Here is a 21,461-nt window from a genome sequence, read left to right as displayed (position 1 = left end):
GGGTTCAAGCCCTATTGCTTTGCAGTGTAAACACAGCCTGTCAAGGTTCCTTCCCTACTCTGAACTTTAGGGTACAGATGTGGGGACCTGCATGAAAACTTCTAAGCTTAACTACTAGCTTAGATCTGGTTTTGCTACCACCATCCCAAGTGCTAACTCCCTTCCCTGGGTAGCCTTGAGAGACTCCTCCACCAATTCCCGGGTGAACACCGATCCAAAACCCCTTGGATCTTAAAACAAGGAGGAATTAATCATTCCCCCTCTTCCCTTTCCCCCCACCAATTCCTGGTGAGTCCAGATCCAATCCCCTTGGATCTTAAAACAAGATAAAATCAATCAGGTTCTTAAAAAGACGGCTTTTTAATTAAAGAAAGGTAAAAATCATCTCTGTAAAATCAGGATGGAAAATAACTTTACAGGGTAATCACATTCAAAGAGCCCAGAGGAACCCCCTCTAGCCTTAGTTTCAAAGTTACAACAAAACAGGGATAAACCTCCCTCTAGCAAAGGGAACATTCACAAGTTGAGAAAACAAAGATAAACTAACACGCCTTGCCTGGCTGTTACTTACAAGTTTGAAATATGAGAGACTTGTTCAGAAGATTTGGAGAGCCTGGATTGATGTCTGGTCCCTCTTAGTCCCAAGAGCGAACAACCCCCAAAACAAAGAGCACAAACAAAAGCCTTCTCCCCACCAAGATTTGAAAGTATCTTGTCCCCTTATTGGTCCTTTGGGTCAGGTGTCAGCCAGGTTACCTGAGCTTCTTAACCCTTTACAGGTATAAGGATTTTGGTATCTCTGGCCAGGAGGGATTATAGTATTGTACACAGGAGGGCTGTTACCCTTCCCTTTATAGTTATGACACAGCCCCACTGGACTTGTGCTCTGGGAATTTGCCAAAAGTATCCCACAATCCCATGAGCTGATCCTTTGGGCAGTCATGTTCTTCCACACTGCACCATGAACAAAGGGCTAGGGGGTGCTAAGAAGTCTGGGATTTGGGTGGTTGGATTCGGGCCCACATAATGCAGTGTAGATGCTGGAGCCCTAGGCTGGGACCCAGGGTTCACCAATTCCTAACCTGGAGTCACAAATGGGTGTAGATGCTCAAGCCCTTGGTTAACAATCCCAGGGACTGATAACTCGAGTTCTGCTAACCCTGGGCTTACACTGCAGTGTAGACATACCCTCTTTGACTTTCACTCCATCAATGCTGATAATTTCTCTGCTGCTGTCTGCTCCCTGCATTCTCTTCCCTTTCTTCCCTGTGATTGTTGAGTCTCTTGAATCCTTTGCCAGCCCCAGCCCTAGCTCACCCCCAACATCCTCTGTTCCTCCTCTCATGCAGCAGAACATCTCTAATATCCTCTGACAATGCCAGAAACTTGTTCCTTAGTTCTGCCATCGTCCTATGCCAAGCAACTCTACTTTTCCACCCTGATCAAATTCCACGTGTGCAATCCCACTGACTTTTCACCTCCTTTGAATCAATCCTCAAACCCTCCCTCCCCCACTTCTCCTCCTGTACCTAAGTTCTTGAAAGAGAACATTGACAAAATAAGACACAGCCTTCCCTTACCCTTCTACAGCTTTGCCTCCTTCTCTCTTGTCATAGACACAGGAGTTTCTCATCTGCTCTCCTCTAACCCCACCACCTGCCCCAATGTCCCCATCCCATCTCCTGATCTCCCTCACACCCATTCTCATCCCCTCTCTTACTCTTCTTGTTAGCCCTCACTTGCCTCTGGCTTGTTCCCCACACAATACAAACGTTTTTGTCTCTTCCATCTTAAAAACACCCACCCTTGACCCCGCTTGCCACTCCACCGCATCTCCCTTCTCCCGTTCATCTCTTAGCTCATTGAGCACTCTGTTTACAATCGCTGTCTGAAGTTCCTCTCCTCCAATTCCACCCTAGACCCTCTCCAGTCCATCTTCTGCACCTGGCACTCCACTGAAACCACACTCACCAAAGTCACTAATGACCTCTTTCTAGCCAAGCTCAGAACCAGTGCTGCATCTTCATCCTCTTCGACCTATCAGCTGCCTTTGGCACCATCAGCCATGCTCTTGTTCTTGAAATCTTCTCCGTCCCTTGGCTTCTGTGACTCTGTCCTCTTTTGATTCTCCTCCTTCCTCTCTAATCGTTCCTCCAGCGTGCCCTTGGGAGGATCCTCTTTGTGCCCCCTCCACCTTATCTCTGGGTAATCTCTGCTCCAGACCTGCCTTCTTCTGTCCAAACTGAAATCTCAGCCTGTCTCTTGGACAGCTCCTTGTGTAAGTCTAGCTGCCATTGCATGGTAAATATGGCTAAAACAGAGCTCCTAACCTTCCCCCCAAACCCTTCCCACTACCTCCTTCTCAGTCACTGTAGACAGCACCACTATGCTGTCGCTCAGGCCCATAAACGGGGTGTCATCTTTGACTCGGCCCTCCCTTTAGGTCCTCGTGTCCAGCTATGTCTAAATTTTGCCCTTCTTCATCCATACCATCTCAGATCTAGCCCTTCCTATCCATCCACACAGCTCAAATGTTTGTCCAGGCTCTCATCTGGATGACTGCCACATCCTTCTCTGTGACCTTGACAAATGCAATCTTGCCCCACTCTGAGCCATTCAGAATGTTGCTGCAAAGATCATTTTCCTAGCCCATTGCTTTGCCCGTGTCACCCCTTCTCTGTTTTGCATCCCTCCACTGCCTGCCCAGTGCCTCAGATGTAAGCTGCCTGGCTTTGCTTTCAGGACTCTCTGTGACCTATCCCCACCCAGCTTCATGGCCTATAGGTATATCTCCATGTATTATTACTATCTCCTAGAACTGGAAGGGACCCTGAAGGGTCATCAAGTCCAACTCCCTGCCTTCACTAGGCAGGACCAAGTACTGATTTTGCTGCAGATCTCTAAGTGGCCTTCTTAAGGATTGAACTCACAACCCTGGGTTTAGCAGGACAATGCTCAAACCACTGAGCTATCCCTCCCCACCTACCAATCATCTCTCATTTGCTATTGAGAGGTCAACTCCCCACTCTACTCCGGCCAATGCCAGCCTTCACTGCCCACTTGTTAAATCTCCAAACAGGCCCCTGTGTGCTTTCTCCCATGCTGCTCCTCATGGGAGGAATTCCCTGTAAACATCCACACCCTGCCTAATTATACACATTTCAAACCCCTCCTCAAAATTCTCCTTTGAAGTGATGCTGACAACAAACTTGACAATGGTTAGGCTGCTGGTGTGCTGAGACCACGGCCCATCCTGCTGATCAGCGCTGTCTCCTTGTTTCTTTGTAGGCCCCCGTCTGTCTGTCTGTTGTCTTTTGTCTTATATTCAGATTGCAAACTCTTTGGGACAGGAAGCATCTCGTTGTTCTGTGTTTGTACAGCACCTTGCACAACGGATCCTTGTCCATGGCTAGGTTCCTGTGACGGGGCACTATTAGTAGCACCCCGATCACTGATAGTGCTGCAGCATGAAGAGGGCTGCAAGCTCAGCTATGAGCAATTAAACATTTTCTGTTGGGGGATTATGAGCACCTGGGTTAACGATGTAATTGGGAGGACATACGTGAAAGGAGCAGGAAGCCAGGAAAACAGAAGGAAAGCTCAGAGGGTGATACTGGGCTGAGACGTAAAGGCTGTGGGGAAACCTCCTCTTGCTGTAACCCTGCCGTACGCTGTTATACGTGGCAAGGAAGGAATAAATACGCACATGGTGCAACCTTAACAACCTAGTGTGTGTTGGTGCCATGAGCCCACACACATTGGCCAGGCAGTGCAGTACCCTGGGTAGTGGAGAGCTCCTTGGTGCTGTGGTAACACAAATAATAAATTGTGGCTGCTTCTGAAAATTCTGAACCAAGGGACTTGCCTCTCTTCCCAGGGAAGCTTGTAGCAGAGCCAGTGATAGAACCCTTCTTTCCTGGGTCCTACCCCACTGCCTTAACCACAAGACTGTATTTTCTCCTTCTGAAGGCACCTGCTTCATTCACTCATCTTCTCAGTTCTGACCTGTTTGAGACAGGGTCCTCTGGCAAAACCCACATGTGATCATGTCATTAAAGACATAATACATGTGCACAAGGAGGCAGGATTAAGGGGATGAAAAATAACAAACCGTATTTCCGGAGACATGGTAATGGTGGCGATCAGGACGTCCTGCCCTTTCTCAGCCCTGCAAGAACACACGCTCTTCCCCAAGAAATAACAATGTGCCGTTTAGGGCCAGATTTACAGGCACTAGCCTCTGTCTGTGACTCCCAGTCAGGTGACCTAGATACCTAAGCCCCACCCAGCACCCATAAATCAGGGACCCGTGTGACTTGGAGCCAGATTTCCCAGTAGCTTGGAGCCAGATTTCCAAGGGATCAGCACACACTATTATCAAAATGGCTGAGGACCCAGTGCCGAGCACCCTTGGAAATCTGTCTGCGTCTTTTGGTGACTAAATGGGAGCTGAGTGCTTTGGAAAATCTGGCCCACCATTGTGAAATCCCTGATTTATGGGCTCTCAACATCTCAGGGTACATCTCCACTGCAGCTGGGAGAGAGTCCAGGGAGCCAGAGTCACGGTAGCGGGGCTCCAGCTAGTGTGCTAACATAGCAGTGTGGACATTGCGGCTTGGGCCCCCTGGCCCCCCCGGATCCGTGCTCCGGTGGCTAGCCCACACGTCCACCTGCCCAGCCATGTCCTCACTGCTATTTTCAGCGCACGCGTTTAAGGCCCGCTGGCGCAAACGTTTCTAGCCGGGCAGAGAGGCTGGCTCCCAGCTGCAATGTAGACGTACCCAAAGGGTCTAACTTGCAGGTGCGAGCTGGCTGCTCCTGGCCAGCCACCTCAGCAACATGGCTCCCACATCAGGAAAGACAGTTCGTTCGTTGTAAATGTACAGTCGAGACTGACAGGGATAGTGAGGAATGAGGGAGGGAAGTGACACCACTTTGCTTATTGCAACACACGGCATGCCAGGTTCCCACCGCAGGAAGAGTCGAGAGAAAAGCAACTGCAAGGAAACTCTCCTTTGATTTTCGGTTGTTTATTTTAAATGCAGCTATTCCAACCTACTGTTCATGGCCACCCAGATCGCCTCTGGAATGAAGTATTTAGCCTCCCTGAACTTCGTGCACAGAGACCTGGCCACCCGCAACTGCCTGGTTGGGAACAGCCATACCATCAAGATTGCCGATTTTGGAATGAGCAGGAATCTGTACAGCGGGGATTATTACCGTATCCAGGGCAGAGCTGTGCTGCCTATACGCTGGATGGCCTGGGAAAGTATCCTCCTGGTAAGGCTGCTCACAGCGTGCTTTCTCTCTTCCTTTTGGGTGTGCCCCTCTGCGTGTGTGTGTGTGTGTGTGTGTGTGTGTGTGTGTGTGTCTGGACACACTTCGTACAGGAAACTGAGTAACAGCACAAGTCTCCTTTTCTATCCTTATTGTCTCCTTTACTAATCAAGAGGATCTTGGCAGCTGGCTTATCTTGTATCCCCTTTGGTAACTGGATGCACCCTATATGCCACGCATCCCATATGCTGTGTGCAGCCTTTGACTCTCCACCATGCAGACTGCAGTGGCACTGTTCCCTCAAACTGCGCTGACTCCAGCTCTTCCTCCAGAGAAGGAAGGCAACCACATGGTTACAGCACAGGACTGAATGTCTGAACGCTGGGTTTTTATTCCTGAATGCTACAGATTCCCTGCTTGGATCTGAGCAAGTCACCTCTCTGTGCCTCCGTTTACCAATTGCCAAAATGTGGAGGGAAGGAGAGAGATCTTTTCCCTCTTCCTCAACTCCCTAGCTTAAACTGGATTTTAAGTATTTAAACTGTGACAAATTTCTTACCTTCTGTGTGCCAGAGTGGCCTCAGTTTCCCCTGGCTGGTAAGTCTGTTTTGCTATTCCAAACACTCCACCTATTCTGGAGTAACCAAAGTCCAGAGTAAACCCAAGTTCCAACTGGAGTACTTTCTTCAGCCCTTTGCCATCTTCCTCTGGCTGTGGAAGAAAGGATTTAAATAAATAAACAGAGATATCCTAGCTCTTAGAACTGGAAGGGAGCTTGAAAGGTCATCAAGTCCAGCCCCTTGTCTTCACTAGCAGGACCAAGTACTGATTTTGCCCCAGATCCCTAAGTGGCCCCCTCAAGGATTGAACTCACAACCCTGGGTTTAGCAGGCCAATGCTCAAACCACTGAGCTATCCCTCCCCCTTTGAACAGGGCACTTGCCCCTCTCAGGTGAGTGCCCTGACTCCTGAGCTAGGGGGTAGTGAGCCCTCCGTCTCTCCTGTCGAAGCTGTTCCCCTGTGGCTAAATAACTAAAGCGTCACTGAATCAGGACCTGGGTCTCCCACCTCCCACGTGAATGCCCCAACCACCAATCTACAGACTCATTCTCCTGTGCTCTCTCTCGGATCCAATGACTCTTCCATTGTTTAATCCACAGTGCAACGGCTTCAATAGGAGAGACTGCAGGCGCCCCCTGTCAGACGATCCCATAGCTGTGTGGTTAGAGCACTAAGTTGAGTGGCGGGAGGCTCCCGTTCAGTCTTTTCTTCCCTTCAGGTGGGGGGGAAGCTGAACCTGGGTCTCCGACATCCAGGGAGTGAGCTGGGGTTACCATACGTCCGGTTTTTCCCGGACATGTCCGGCTTTTTGGTAATCAAACCGCCGTCCGGGGGGAATTTCCAAAAAGCCGAACATGTCCGGGAAAAATACTCCCAGCTTCCGGCATCCCTGGCTTACCTTAGAGCAGGCTCCGGCGGCTGCTGCGCTCCCTGACTCCGGTGCTCTGTAAGAGCTGAGCTGCCCGAGCGCTACCGGCTTCAGGCAGCCCCCAGACCTCCAGACCCTGCGCCGCCGGCCGGGCACTTCCGCTCCCGGGCTCCAGCGGTGGCTGCTGCGCTCCCTGACTCCTCAGCTCTGTTTAAGAGCCGAGCTGCCCGAGCGCTACCGGCTTCAGGCAGCCCCCAGACCTCCAGACCCTGCGCCGCCGGCCGGGCACTTCCGCTCCCGGGCTCCAGCGGTGGCTGCTGCGCTCCCTGACTCCGGTGCTCTGTTTAAGAGCCGAGCTGCCCGAGCGCTACCGGCTTCGGGCTGCCCCCGTGCCTCCAGACCCTGCGCCGCCGGCCGGGCACTTCCGCTCCAGGGGTGCAGGGTCCGGAGACATGGGGGCTGCCTGAAGCAGGTAGCACTCAGGCAGCTTGGCTCTTACAGAGCTGAGGAGTCAGGGAGCAGCACGCAGCAGCTACCGCCGGAGTTTGGGAGGGGAAGTGCCCGGCCGGGGGTGCAGGGTCCGGAGGTTTGGGGGCTGCCCGAAGTCAGTAGCGCTTGGGCAGCTGTTTCATGGCTGGGAGGGAGGAGGGGGAATGCGGGCACTCAGGGGAGGGGGCAGAGTTGGGACGGGGAAGGGGTGGAGTTGGGGCGGGGCCGGTAGGGGAAGGGGCAGAGGTGGGGCGGGGCCGGGGCCCTGTGGAGTGTCCTCTTTTTTCAATTTTTAAATAAGCTAGAAGGTGGGCCCCACCAGCACTGCCTCCTCCAGTCGCCGTGTGTGGCACGAGGCAGGCGCCTATGGGTATGTCTGTGCTGCAAAAAAACCCCGCGGCAGCGAGTCTCAACGCCTGAGTCAGCTGACTCGGGCAGCGGAGCTAAGAATAGCAGTGTAGACGTTCCCAGCCGGGCTGGAGCCTGGGCTCAGAAACCCAGCATGGGGGTGGGTTTCAGAGCTCAGAGATAGGCACTTCCCTGCTGCCTGGAGTTAGGTGCCTATATCCCTGAGGGGGGATGCTTAAAACACACCCCTCTCCTCGACATCTCCCATTGGCTAGGCAGCTCCCCACCTAGCGCGCTGGTTTTTGTGAATCGAATTCCAAGGGGCCGATCTCTCCCCATTCATTGTACAGGAGCCCAGTCTCTGTGAATCACAGGGTTGTTCCTGGGATTTGCTCAGCGTCACGGCGCCTGACTCCCTTGGTGGAGCTGGACCCTGCTGAGGCACTTTAGAAAATCCCGGGAGGTGCCGAGCTGCCTCTTTAGGCACTCGAATACCTTTGAAAATCTGGTCCTGGAGTTAATTGCTAGGTAGGCAGAGCTGCCAGCAATATTGTAACACGGAACCAAAACGGTGGCAAGACTCCTAGGGATGAGAGTTAGAGGCAAAAAAGCACTGCAGGACGCCATGCCCCCAGCCAGCCTGGCAAGGCTGGTACCCACAGGACGGCCTTTACTGATTTGCCTAGGCTAGTTTTCAAGGTCCCAAGCAACATGGCTCCCACCTCTTCCCTTCAGGAGCCAACTCTGCCACCTGATGCATTTCACTCTCAGGACATTCCCCTCAGATTCAGCCTGATTTTCATTGTCTAACTAAGCTGTCCAATCCTGCAGTTACCCCGCACGTCCCTTCGGGCCCAATACAGTTATCACCCAAGATACAGGCCCACACATTTTGTAGGTAAACGTTTTCATGTCTAGGTTCCTTTGTATTATTTCTGTCCTTAGTGATGTTTCCAACTCGAAAAAATGTGGAGTCTGTGAACTGGCTCATTTTCCTTCTTTGTGGCACCTAATCTCCATCCAGGATAACCTGAGTCCTTGCCAGGCCCCCAGCAACTCATCCCCCGCCCCCCGCAATGTATTAGTGTCATGCCGCCTTGCAGTCGTTTTATTAGCTGGTTAATGCCGAGCCCCAACCACCGAGAACGGACCGCGTGCTGCTCAGCGCAAAGGGCCACACTCCAGTGCTGTTGGGGACAGCACAACAGCTCACGCCTGAGATTGCTGCCGCTAGTGACACAAACACCATCTCTCAGAGAAAGGCAGAAACACCCTGAATTTCTCTCCAACTTGCTTCCCGAACCAGGGACCCTTCCCCAAGCTGCAACCCCTTTGGGCTGTCTGGCATTTGCCAGCGAAGACACCCATCCGCCCTGCAGCCAGGCTCTGTTGCTGCAGTCCCTCCCTCCCCCCTGCACGTGGGTAAGACGCGAGTGGGTCGTACTGTGTACGAGACTCTTTCTCCGGAAGGTCTGCCTGGAACGCAGCTTCCTCAAAATCCTGCTGCCGAAGTTGCATGTTCCTTACCCCACAACACTCTTAACCTCCTGGCAGTCAATATCCAGGATACCTCCCGCCCCAGCTTTAAAAGTACAGTACACCCTTGCTGTAATGAACCCCTGGGGAGCCGAGCCATTTGTTCGTTATAGCCAGGGGGTCGTTATAGTGAAAGAGCCCTGCTTGGGGGAAGAGGGGTGGCTGACACCTTGAGCCCCACAACGGGAGCTGAGAGCTCCTCCGGCCCATGACCACGGCTGACAGCTCTCTGCCCCGGAGGAGCACTCAGCCCCTGACCGCTTCACAGCCCCAGGGCCGGAGGAGCTCCCAGCCCCCCACAGACCCAGGTCCAGAGGATCTATTAGCCCCCCACTGCAGCCTAGGGGCCGGAGGAGCTCTCAGCCCCCCAGAGACCCAGGGCCGGAGGAGCTCTCAGGCCCCCACTGCAGCCCTGGGGCCGGAGGAGCTCTCAGCCCCCCACAGCCCCAGGGCGGGAGGAGCTCTCAGCCCCCCACAGACCCAGGGCCGGAGGAGCTCTCAGCCCCCCACCGACCCAGGGCCGGAGCAGCTCTCAGCCCCCACCCCAGCGGCAGGGCTTGAGGTGGGATCCAGGGACCAGGTTCGCTGTAGCCCAAGGCTCGTAATCATGAAGGGTGTTATAGCGAGGACGTGCCGTATCATGTGTGACTGCTCAGAGAAGGAGCCAGTGAGTCTCCACTTTGGCTCCCCCACCCCCTCCGCTGGGTTTCTGCTTCCTGTCGTGTGTGCAGACAGTGGATTGAAACGGTCGACTCTTCCCACCAGTTGTGTCCCAGGTCGATAGGCTGGGCACAAAGCAGCCCCATGCGTGTGGCAGCAGCCGACCCGCTCTTCTCTCCTCAGGGCAAGTTCACCACAGCCAGCGACGTCTGGGCGTTCGGGGTCACGCTCTGGGAGATGTTCACACTGTGCAAGGAGCAGCCCTACAGCCTCCTCTCGGACGAGCAGGTCATCGAGAACACAGGGGAGTTCTTCCGGAGCCAGGGCAGGCAGGTGAGGCAGCTCAGGCACTCTCCTCCCCCTTCGCTCTCCCGAATCTTGATCAGCAGCTCCCTTTTCCTGGCCTTCACACAGCCCTGGCATCCTCTGCCTTCCATCCCTGACCTCTCCAGCAGCTGCCCTGCCTCCCTTCCCCCTTCACCTCTTCCCCTCCTCTTGCACCCCACTGGATCCCCTGTGTCCTGCCTCCCTTTTCTACCCGTGCTGCTCTCCCTGAGTCCCTTCATCACCTCCTCCTGGCCCAGTCCACGCTCCACACTCCTGCCGTCTCTGATGCAGCCATTCACTCACTGTCAGCCTTGACTTTCTTGGTGTCTCCTCCGCATCTCTCCAGTGGGAACAGCTCCTCCCCTCTGGCCGGGCCTTTTCTGTGACCCTGGCCCTCACAGCCTCCACTTGCCTTCCTCGTGCTCACCCTGCAGGAGGCTGTTCCTGTGCCCTCTCGGCCACCTGTGTTCCCCAGAGACGGCAGCTGAAGGCAAAATCCTTTGGGATCCTTCTCTGACTGTGCTCTTTATTCCATGGAACTCTGTCCCTTTTCTTGGGAGCCACGTGACTGCTGTCTTGTCATTCATAGGTGCCAGGCCTCTGCATGGTCCACCCCAAAGAAGGGACTCATGTGGGAAAGTGCTGTTCATCATTACACTCCTGGCCTTAGACTCCAATCTGTGAACCAGTGTTGCAGAGAGGAGGAGAAGGAGGAGGCTGAGAAGAGGCCCTTCGATTTGGCCAGGGGGGTCATTAGAGACCAGCCTGAGAGCAGAGTCAGTGGAGTCCAGAGGGCAGGAGCCAGGCTGGAAGGGATCCAGGTCAGAGCTGGAGGAGAGGAGTTTGGTGCATGTTGGTTGCAGACTGCACGCTCAGCAAGTTTTGAAATGAAGGGAGAGACAGCAGGAGTTGAGGGACAGTTTACTGAGGGTTGGGGGGACCCACACTGGTTTACATTAGGAGGGAAAAGGACCGGGGGGTCATGACAGATTGAGGAGGAGGAGGAGACTGGAAGGAGCCTGGGGGCAATGGAGGTAGGCAACAGGCAGGGACAGGACTGCTGAAGTGGCAGGGAGGAGGTGAAACACCTCAAGGTCCATAGCAGGGGAGAAGGGGAAGAAGGCATTCGAGGAGAAGGGGCTTTGTCCATTTTCCATCTGAAAAAGTCAGGCAGATCCTGTACAGAGAGGGGTGGAAGAGGATTTCAGGAGGAAGTTGAAGGTGGTGAAGAAGTAATGGGGTGTACGTGGGATTCAGTGAAAGAAGAAAACTAGGAGACAAGAAGTCTGTAGAGGAGGAACTCAGCATGGTCCTGGGACTCCTTGCAGGGCCATTCAGGAGCTTACGAGCCAGAGCGGGGGGTGAACCAGTCAGCGGGTCAGACTCTCTGGTGTCAGAGGGGGGTGCGGGAGCCGTCAGGGCAGGAGGAGGCAAAGTGGAGGGAGCGTGCTGAGGAGAAGGCTGAGATTGGCAGAGGAGACATGGATGTCAGCAGCCCAGAGGCTATGGAGGGCCAGGAGGCTGTGGGCGATGCTGATGGGATTGAGTGAGGGCTGGAGAGGGACGTCTGATAGAGAGAGATCAGAGCGGGAGCAGTGTTGGCTGAAGACAAGGTTGAGGGAGAGGCTCACTTGGTGAGTGGGAGAGCTGTTTACAGGAGTAGGTGAGCCCGAGGATGCGGGTGGCTGGGTTAGACAGGCAAATGGAAGTTGCCACCAGTGACAGTTCTCTGGTCGGTCCGAGTATGGCACGTAAACTCCTTGGGGGGAGGCTCTGTGTCTTTTCTAGTGTACATGGCACAGAGGACACCAAAGGCACTCAGCAGACAGGCATAGCAACAAGGGATGGGTGAACACTGCTACAAATGTCGGGAAATATGCCCTCCAATTCTGGAATGAATTCATGGCAACAGAGCTCAGCCACCCCGTTTTTTGGTTTGCTTCCCGCACTCATTCCAGGGATAGGTTTCAATTGCAGGAACAGGGTTGTGGAATGTGATTTTCAAAGTCACACGTACCAGGATTCATGGAAATCAAATTTTGAATGTCCACATACAAGTATGATCCCTGAAAGGGCTTGTTCAGCCGGTCATTCAACTATCACCTGCCTTATGTGACTAAACACTGCAACGAGCAAATAGTATATCAACATATGCCTGGAGAATGAATTGGGATCAATTCAGAGCTTAAAACAATTCACCAATAAAGATGTAGAATGATTTGGAACATTAAATCCATTTCAGGACATCCCTCTCTGCCCAGAGATGTACCTGGAGCTGAAAGGGCGGCTACATTTGTCGCATACAATATTTGTTATGAATAGTTTGCTGAGCTGTAATCGTGCTCTTTTGTGATTAATAACTGGCAGCCCTTAGAGTGCCAATCAAGCAGAACAGCCCACGGCTTTCTTCATTCTTCCAAACGGACAAAATGTTTCCTAACTGGAGCCAATCAGACACTCAGGAACAATTCACCATGAAGAAAGGAGAGAGAAGAGGAAGAAAAATAATTGTGGCCCATCCCCTAGCTTTCAGGGGGCCCCAGAACGTGCACTGGCCTCATTGCCACGTCTCAGGGTGTCAGACACTATCTCACTACACACCCATCAGGGTAGTGTCAGAGATGTGACCCAGATCTCAGTTTTGGAGCTGTGTAAAATACCCTTAGAGCTACTGCTTTTAAAGGTCAGGGGAAAAGCCCTTTGAACAGTGCCCCGTGGAGCTACTCATCAGTTGGATGGATTCCTGTGAAAAGCACCTCCAAAATCTGCTGCCATGCAGGGTAAAGCCGTTTGAACAAACCCCCAGGGGCGACTGAATTCCCTCACTGTTCTGCTGTCAGACCAAGATACTTGCTCCAAGTTGGGTTTTGAGGTGTAAAATCTAATCCTTGGTTTGATTGGTTCACAATGGCTCAGTGAGAGAGAAGGTGGAAGGTACCAGTTCAACAGGCCTGAAGCTTGAAGTCCCCTGTTTCTTTCTAGAACAGTTGGAGCAGCAGGGTGAGCCTCACACACACACTCCACACCAATGTGCCTTGACCTGGAGATTGTTTTAGCTAGTGATGACAGAGTTGTGTTATCATAGAATCATAGAATATCAGGGTTGGAAGGGCCCTCAGGAGGTCATCTAGTCCAACCCCCTGCTCAAAGCAGGACCAATTCCCAACTAAATCATCCCAGCCAGGGCTTTGTCAAGTCGGGCCTTAAAAACCTCTAAGGATGGAGATTCCACCACCTTCCTAGGTAACGCATTCCAGTGCTTCACCACCCTCCTAGTGAAATAGTGTTGCCTAAGATCCAACCTAGACCTCCCCCACTGCAACTTGAGACCACTTGTTCTGTCATCTGCCACCACTGAGAACAGCCGAGCTCCATCCTCTTTGGAACCCCCCTTCAGGTAGTTGAAGGCTGCTATCAAATCCCCCCCCCCTCATTCTTCTCTTCTGGAGACTAAACAATCCCAGTTCCCTCAGCCTCTCCTCATAAGTCATGTGCTCCAGACCCCTAATCATTTTTGTTGCCCTCCGCTGGACTCTTTCCAATTTTTCCACATCCTTCTTGTAGTGTGAGGCCTAAAACTGGACACAGTACTCCAGATGAGGCCTCACCAATGTCGAATAAAGGGGGACGATCACATTCCTCGATCTGCTGGCAATGCCCCTACTTATACATCCCAAAATGCCATTAGCCTTCTTGGCAACAAGAGCACACTGTTGACTCATATCCAGCTTCTCGTCCACTGTGGTCCTTTTCTGCAGAACTGCTACCTAGCCACTCAGTCCCTAGTCTATAGCAGTGCATGGGATTCTTCCGTCCTAAGTGCAGGACTCTGCACTTGTCCTTGTTGAACCTCATCAGGGTTTTTTTTGGCCCAATCCTCTAATTTGTCTAGGTCCCTCTGTATCTGATCCCTACCCTCTAGTGTATCTACCACGCCTCCCAGTTTAGTGTCATCTGCAAACTTGCTGAGAGTGCAGTCCACACCATCCTCCAGATCAAATAAAGACATTAAACAAACTGGCCCCAGGACCGACCCCTGGGGCACTCCGCTCGAAACCGGCTGCCAACTAGACATGGAGCCATTGATCACTACCCGTTGAGCCCGACGATCTAGCCAGCTTTCTATCCACCTTACAGTTCATTCATCCAGCACATACTTCTTTAACTTGGCAGCAAGAATACTGTGGGAGACCATATCAAAAGCTTTGCTAAAGTCAAGGAATAACACATCCACTGCTTTCCCCTCATCCACAGAGCCAGTTATCTCATCATAGAAGGCAATTAGGTTAGTCAGGCATGACTTGCCCTTGGTTAATCCATGCTGACTGTTCCTGATCACTTTCCTCTCCTCTAAGTGTTTCATAATTGATTCCTTGAGGACCTGCTCCATGATTTTTCCAGGGACTGAGGTGAGGCTGACTGGCCTGTAGTTCCCTGGATCCTCCTTCTTCCCTTTTTTAAAGATGGGCACTACATTAGCATTTTTCCAGTCATCTGGGACCTCCCCCGATCGCCATGAGTTTTCAAAAATAATGGCTAATGGCTCTGCAATCTCATCCGCCAACTCCTTTAGCACCCTCGGATGCAGCGCATCCGGCCCCATGGACTTGTGCACGTCCAGTTTTTCTAAATAGTCCCGAACCACTTCTTTCTCCACAGAGGGCTGGTCACCTTTTCCCCATACTGTGCTGCCCAGTGCAGCAGTCTGGGAGCTGACCTTGTTCGTGAAGACAGGCTCACACAGGCCTTGGCTTCTCTGCTGAGACTGCCAGCAAAGGGCCAGCTGCTGGCAGGGTGCACAAATTCTTGCTGTGATTCTAGGTGCCCCAGATCCTAGCCAGCACCCCTCCTTACCACCCACTAGGGCTGCTGTGAGGAGAAGCCAAGACTCCATTGCTCTGAATGCCTGGGGGTGTTTCAAGCTTCCCTGGGTCTCAGCAGGCTGCAGCATTGTTTCCTCCTTTGGCCTGTCTGGTACATTTCCTGGGCACTGACTGCTCAGCCCACCTGCCCTAGGCTGCCCCTCGGCTGCCCCAGTTACTTAACCCGCTCCCTGAACTCCACCCAAATGGCGTAAGGCTTCTGGTTACAGTTGCTCTCTCCCAGGGGCCTACAGCAGTTGTGAAGTGGTGAGCACACGCCCCACACTTTGCATGGGGTCTAACACATTTGTGCTCTTTACTTGATCATGTAAAGCACAGGAGATCACATCTGAAACAAAGCAATAAACATCTGAACCCACCGTCCCTTCCCTGGTGAGTCCTTGGGGATCCATCTGTGTCAAGGAAGAATCCCTTACCCAGCCTGATCTTCCTCTCTCCTGCACCATGCCTCCGTCCTCCCCCTCCTCCTTTCTCCCCCTCCCCCCCAGGGGTTTTTCTTTCCTTCTACTCATGGCAAACTTGGACAGCTCCTACCTCCCCCCCCCCTTCCGAGTAGTCGGCTAAACTATTCTTTCTAAGGATTCAGCTGCTTTTCTAGCATAACCTTTGTGACGTGTTCGTACTATTGTTAACCTTAAGTATTTCCCATTGTCCCTCCGGAGAGCCCCTGCTGCAGAACCCCTCAGAAATGGTGGATCCGGATACATAGAGGCAATCATGATACAGCAGTTTTTCCTATTATCGTAAGCTGTACAGACATAGCCCCAATTCATTTAGGGTGACCAGATGTCCCAATAAAATCGGGACTGTCCTGATTTTGAGGAGTTTGTTCCGTGTCCCGACCAAAGTACGGTCGGGACACCATTTGTCCCGATATTTTGTTACGAGCGTTTTTGTTTTTTTTTCTTTACACTGACCCGTCCAGGTCTTCGGTGGCAATTCGGCAGAGGGTCCTTCAGTCGCTGACGGTCTTTGGCGGCATTTCAGCGGCGAGTGCTTCTGTCTTTGGCGGGCAAGGTTTATTACATGCTGCCGAAGACTGTCAGCGACTGATAGACCCTCTGCCGAATTGCCACCGAAGACCCGGACAGGTGAGTGTAACAATTAAAAAGGTCTCCCTCTCCCCCCCCCCGGCCCAATATTTTCCACTTAGCATCTGGTCACCCTAAATTCATCACATTGGGAAATGGATTGTCAGCTGTAGCTGGTTGAAGAATTTTTGACAGAGTTTTCGTTTGGAAAATGCAGCTTTGTTGAAATCAAAACATTTCATGGGAACCTGTCGGTTTCAACTACGTTTTAGACAGAAAGGTGTCAAAACAAATGGTTTTGACTTTCTCGTTTTGTTCATATGTTGAAATGTTTTATTTCGGTAAGGTAAAAACAATCCATTTTGACTTTATCATTGCAACTTTTCTATTACTAAAATGAAACGTTTTTATCTTAGCAAAACAAAACAATTCTCCATTATCAGATGAATTGACATTTTTCAGAATTTTCATTTCATGGGAAATATGGAAATTTTGACTTTTTGTTTCGATTTGGAACAAATTTTGAAATGTTGGAATTTCTCACTGGATGAAGATCCCATTTTCTGATCACAGCTCTGTTATCAACTGAGCTAACAAAACACCCACATAGCTAATGTGTATGCATGTATCAGTTTCCTCCCTGAGGGGCTGACAGTGAAACTTTACCTGCCCACAGGAAGTCATCCCAATAAGTGTTAAGATAATGCATGGCTGTTCACTGCCTTGTAAAATCTAGAGAAATGGCAGTCACTCCTTGTTATTAATTGGGTAATTAATAACACTGAAGTAGTTGTATTTTTTCTGCTTGCAGATCTATCTGTCCCAAACACCTCTGTGTCCAAACTCTGTGTTTGACCTGATGTTAAAGTGTTGGAGCCGAGATATAAAGGATCGTCCCACTTTTGATATGATTCACCACTTTCTGGTAGAACAAATGGACTGTAACATTTGACCTGAGTGGAAAAGAGACAAATTGCTGAGAACAGGATGACTTCGGTGGTGTCTCTTTTTGCCTGTCTCTCCCAAACAGATGGGCAGGCAGCCCTCACTACACTCCCTTAGACTGTAATCTCTTTTAAATTGAGATGTCCATGGCAGCTGCTCGTTTTATTGGCCATGGTCTGACATACATGACCAGATGAAACCTATCTTATTGGTAGAAGAATCATCTCCTGTTCTGCATAATTTCCTGGGAATACTGTGAGGGGGGTTTCTTTGGCACCCCATGGCTACAGACACCTGTGGACAAAAAAAACTGGAGAAGACTTTACAAGGGACTCCCAGCTCTCCCCGAAGAGACAAGAAGAGAAGGCTAACAGCTCAGGAGCTAGGATTGGAAGAAAGGATGTGGAGAAAGAAAGACTCCAGTCTTCTAAAGATATAGAAGCTCTGTGCACGTTAGCAAGCAATTCAGTATGTCCTTGCTAAAGAAAATATATATAATGTAACTAACTATAAATGAATAGAAATAGGCAGTGGTTAAGGGGACTTGAGAACCAGACAGAGTTAGATTTAGCAACCCTTTGGAGGTAATATGATCAGGGACTGCAGATGATGTGGATAGAAGAATCCAAGGCCATGTCCGTTTATTCCTGTGGTTGTTCAGCACTGCTTTTGTTATATATGTGCCTTTTTCCCACACTGGATTTTTATCTTTAAAAAATGAATGTCAAAGGTCATAGGAAGGTTGCTGTAGTAGAGGATCTTTCTTTGACCTGCAAATAAAGGTTGGGGTAGAGGTTTGTATTGGAAAATAGCTGATACTGTACTACTGTCTCGATGTAGATTTATTATCCTTATGAACTTGTAGCCAGAATGGACTGATGTGCAATGAATCCTGTATAAATACCCATTAATATGAGCTGTCTAGGTCAATGCTGTTATGTGGTGGGAGGGAGCTCACATTTGGTGAGACTGCATGGGTGAAAGCAGAATGGCTGCGTCATTTGTCAGAGTTCAGTGCATGCCCGAGCACAAGGGAGAGAGCACCTACCACTCCAGCTTCTGCCCACCTGTACTGGGTGACTTCTTGTCAACTTGGCGGACATTCCGGCTGTGGCAGGGCCAGTTCTACCACACAGGCAAACGTGTGCTGCCTGCCTGGCCCTGTCGGGAGGTTTCCTTCTGGCAAGGAGGGGCTGACACACCAGATGAGAATGTTATTGCTAATCATGCTGGGCTTGCTTTTCACACCTCCTACTTCAAAAATATCTAGTCATTGAACTGCGAGTAATTTCTTATTTTGATTATGTCACAGAATGCTCTTTCCCAAGGTTTTATAGGAGGCAGAGAATTCAGAGCCTATGCCGCAGCCTACTTTTTCCATTGCTGATTTATCAGGTGTCTGGGTGGACGTCCCACAGTACCCTTATTGCATAACAAAGTGCTCTTAGGACCAAACGAAAAATCTCCTCAAATGGAGAAGGTGAAAATTTAGCATTTCCTTCTCCAGGCTTTTTAAACTCTTCTAACACACCTAATTCAGAGCAGGAATTAGTCTTAACCTTTCCTGAGTCATAAACATATTCTATCCACTGCCAGAGCATGGGCTGATGTGAAGACCTCTGTGTGTATTGAGGGGGAGACCATTAGGGAGAAAGAAAGTGCATTTAGCTACGATAAGAGAATAATTAGGACTGTGTGTGCAAGAAGAAAATCCTGGTGCAAAATTGGCTCGAAACTGTCCTGTGATGCTTCAGTAAATTTCTACTGTTTGCTTCCTCAGAGATCAACTATACTGACGTCTTTAACAATGTTAATCAGTTAGATCTCATATGCAAATGACTGCATCCTGATTGGCTCTTCAGAAGCTAACAGTTTTTCTTGCTTCAGCCAATCAGTTCAGTTATGCAATTATCTGCTTCCTGACTGGCTAAGAGGAAGCAAATAATAGTTTGATTCTGGCTCTCTGCCATCATCTTCACAGCCATAGGAGAGAGCTGCAGATACTTCTGATTTAAAACATTTGGAATATGTAAGCATACGGAAACTGACTTCTTGTGTTTGTTAATGTCAGGATTTAGTTTCCCTCCATTAAAATATTGATTCATACAACATTTGTCTCTCATATCAATAAATCGTGATGGTAAACTCAACAGAAGTGAATTTCTCCTTATTATCTGAGTGTCTGCACAGAGGACATATGTCTAGATCAACATGCTATAGCCTTGTAATATACATGGCAGTTTGTGACCTTAGAATGAATATCCATTGGTCATTTCATGAAGTGGACACAGGAAGGAAGTTCTAAGCGTCATTTGAGAAGAAAGGCCTGCGTCGTCCATGCAGAATTGATAAGGGTTGAAGGAGAAGTGGAAGTATCGCTGCGGTGGTTCTCCTGGTGCCCAGGGACACCTCCCCTTAAATGTCTCACTTCTTTCCGTTAGTATTTTTGTCCTTATTATATTAGCTCAAAACATTCAGGTTTGAGGAAACACAACAGGCACGTTTACAACCAAGAATAGTTCTCAGTTTTTAATCATAGACAGATGTAAACAGCCTGTATCAGATGCTTCCCTTGCCCTGTCAGCACAGATGGCCCTAACTCAAATGGAACTGGTATGGTTCCACTGAGCAGGGACGAGGACTTGGCTAACCATGCAGGCTGTCTGTGACGGGGTGGGCTAGGCCCGGAGGCCCCTTACTGGAGGCCTCAGTGTCCTGCCACACCTGTACCAGGAAAGGAGCAGTAGAGAAGTCTTCCAAGCAGCCTAGAGTGGCTGCAAGGAAAGCAGCCAATCAGGGCGCAGGAGGGCCATATAAAAGGAGTTGGAGCGCTAGAGCCAGTCAGTTCCTTGTGGGATCTGAGGGAGCACAGATAGAGCTCCTGACTAGCGAAAGGGAACTGCAGCACCATGGACAGCTCAGTGCTGGCAAGGATTGGGGCAGAAAGGAAGACTCCTGGATCTGAACTTAGATGAGCCCTGGGATAAGGATGAAGCTTTGGTAAAGGCTGGGGCCATGCAGAAGTGGCCCAGGGAACTGAAAGCAGTGTAGTTACAGGGACATGGTGGCATGTGGCTACTATTCTTAGGATCCCTGCACTGGGACCCAGAATAGTGGGTGGGCCTGGGCTCTTCCACCACCCCCCCCAATAGCCCAGTGGGGAACTGGCCTACAGTCCGATAGCAAGAAACCCCCAGAAGGGGAAGTGAACTATTTAGTGGCCGAGCAGGAGCGAGAGTAGACCTAGAGGGTGAAACCATTGCCTCCAGGGAGGAAGCCCTGGGGGTACAGTCTGATATCGCAGGCCCACGTGAGAGGTGGGTGCCATGCTGTTACATTTAGTACCAGAAGTGGGATCCTTTGGACCGACCCCTGATCAACAAGGGGTACACGGCCATGGAAGAGGGGATCCGCCTGTTGGTGGCAGGCCAGCAGCAGCAGGGGACCTAGGCCCTACTGATGCAATTAGTGGAGAACCTGCAATGGCAACAGGAGGTCCAGTTTGCAGCACAACAATGGTGGCAGGAGATCCACTCCAGCCAGCAGGAGTGGATACAGAGGCGGTCGGATCACACCACACCCAAGAGCCGAGTCGGTGATGGATCTACTGGTTGGTTGGCTCCGGGCCTGGCAAAACTCAGATCAGACAATGACCCCTAGGCCTTCCTTCAGACCTTTGAGCAGGTGGCAAAGCAGCAGACTGGAAAGAGTCAACTTGGGCAGCCCACATAGCGCCGTTCCTGATGGGTGAGGCACAGGCAGCTTACTGGGCGGTAAGCAATGAGCAGGCAAGTTCCTACCCAGTGGTGAAGGCAGCCATTTTGGATTGGCTAGGGCTGACATCGGAGAGGTACAGGCTCAAGTTCTGGACAGCATCATTCCCGCAAGGGGAGCAGCCAGGGCGTCTGGCGCAGAAGTTACGGGACCTGGCAATGCGCTGACTTGGTCCAGAGACCAGCTTGATGGAGAAGCTCCTGGATCAGGTGGTCCTAGAGCAATTTGTGACGGTCTTACCAGGAGGGACACAGCTGGGTAAGGAGTTTACAGCCGGCCTCAGCGGGGGAAGCAATCGAGTGAGTTGAGGCCTACTTTGCGGTCGAAGGAGAAGAACGGCCCAAGCTGTATGGTAAACTGAGAGGGGTGCACCAGGGGGTGGCCCAGGGAAGCTCACAAGGGGGAAAGCCCCAAGGCTTCTAGACTCAAAGGGTACATTGCAATTGCAAGGAGTCCGGGGAGCCCTGCAGCCTATGGGAAGTACTAGTGCAAAGGAGATAGGAGACCCGGTAGTCTGCTACAGGTGGGGCCAGCCTGGCTACATTAAAAGGAACTGCCCAGTAATGGAAGGGGACTATTTTAAACTATTAGAGTGGGACCAATCAGTGGAGGGTCTACTTGAAAGGTCATAGAATACAGTAACTCCTCACTAAAAGTCATCCCGGTTAACTTTGTTTCGTTGTTACGTTGCTGGTCAATTAGGGAACATGTTCGTTTAAAGTTGTGCAATGCTCCCTTTTAACGTCATTTGGCAGCCACCTG

General features: G+C 51.0%; 1 protein-coding gene across 3 annotated transcripts in view; it reads left to right on the top strand.

The window, feature by feature from the left end:
* LOC117889497 (discoidin domain-containing receptor 2-like) overlaps positions 1 to 19,073 on the top strand; it is a 141,549-nt gene extending 122,476 nt beyond the window's left edge. For 2 of the 3 annotated variants that reach the window (XM_034793802.1, XM_034793800.1), the window contains 3 exons: positions 5,046 to 5,280; positions 9,923 to 10,072; positions 16,792 to 16,932. In XM_034793802.1, the coding sequence (XP_034649693.1) occupies positions 5,046 to 5,280; positions 9,923 to 10,072; positions 16,792 to 16,932 (526 nt within the window). Of the gene's footprint in view, positions 1 to 5,045; positions 5,281 to 9,922; positions 10,073 to 16,791 lie in introns of all 3 variants that reach the window. The other variant, XM_034793801.1, reaches the window with a different exon arrangement.
* Positions 19,074 to 21,461: the final 2,388 nt, after the last annotated feature.

Source organism: Trachemys scripta, chromosome 17 (genome assembly GCF_013100865.1).
Source record: "Trachemys scripta elegans isolate TJP31775 chromosome 17, CAS_Tse_1.0, whole genome shotgun sequence".
In the NCBI taxonomy this organism is placed as follows: domain Eukaryota; kingdom Metazoa; phylum Chordata; order Testudines; family Emydidae; genus Trachemys; species Trachemys scripta.
Note: the sequence above shows the minus strand (reverse complement) of the source record. Positions and strands in the feature narration are given on the sequence as shown.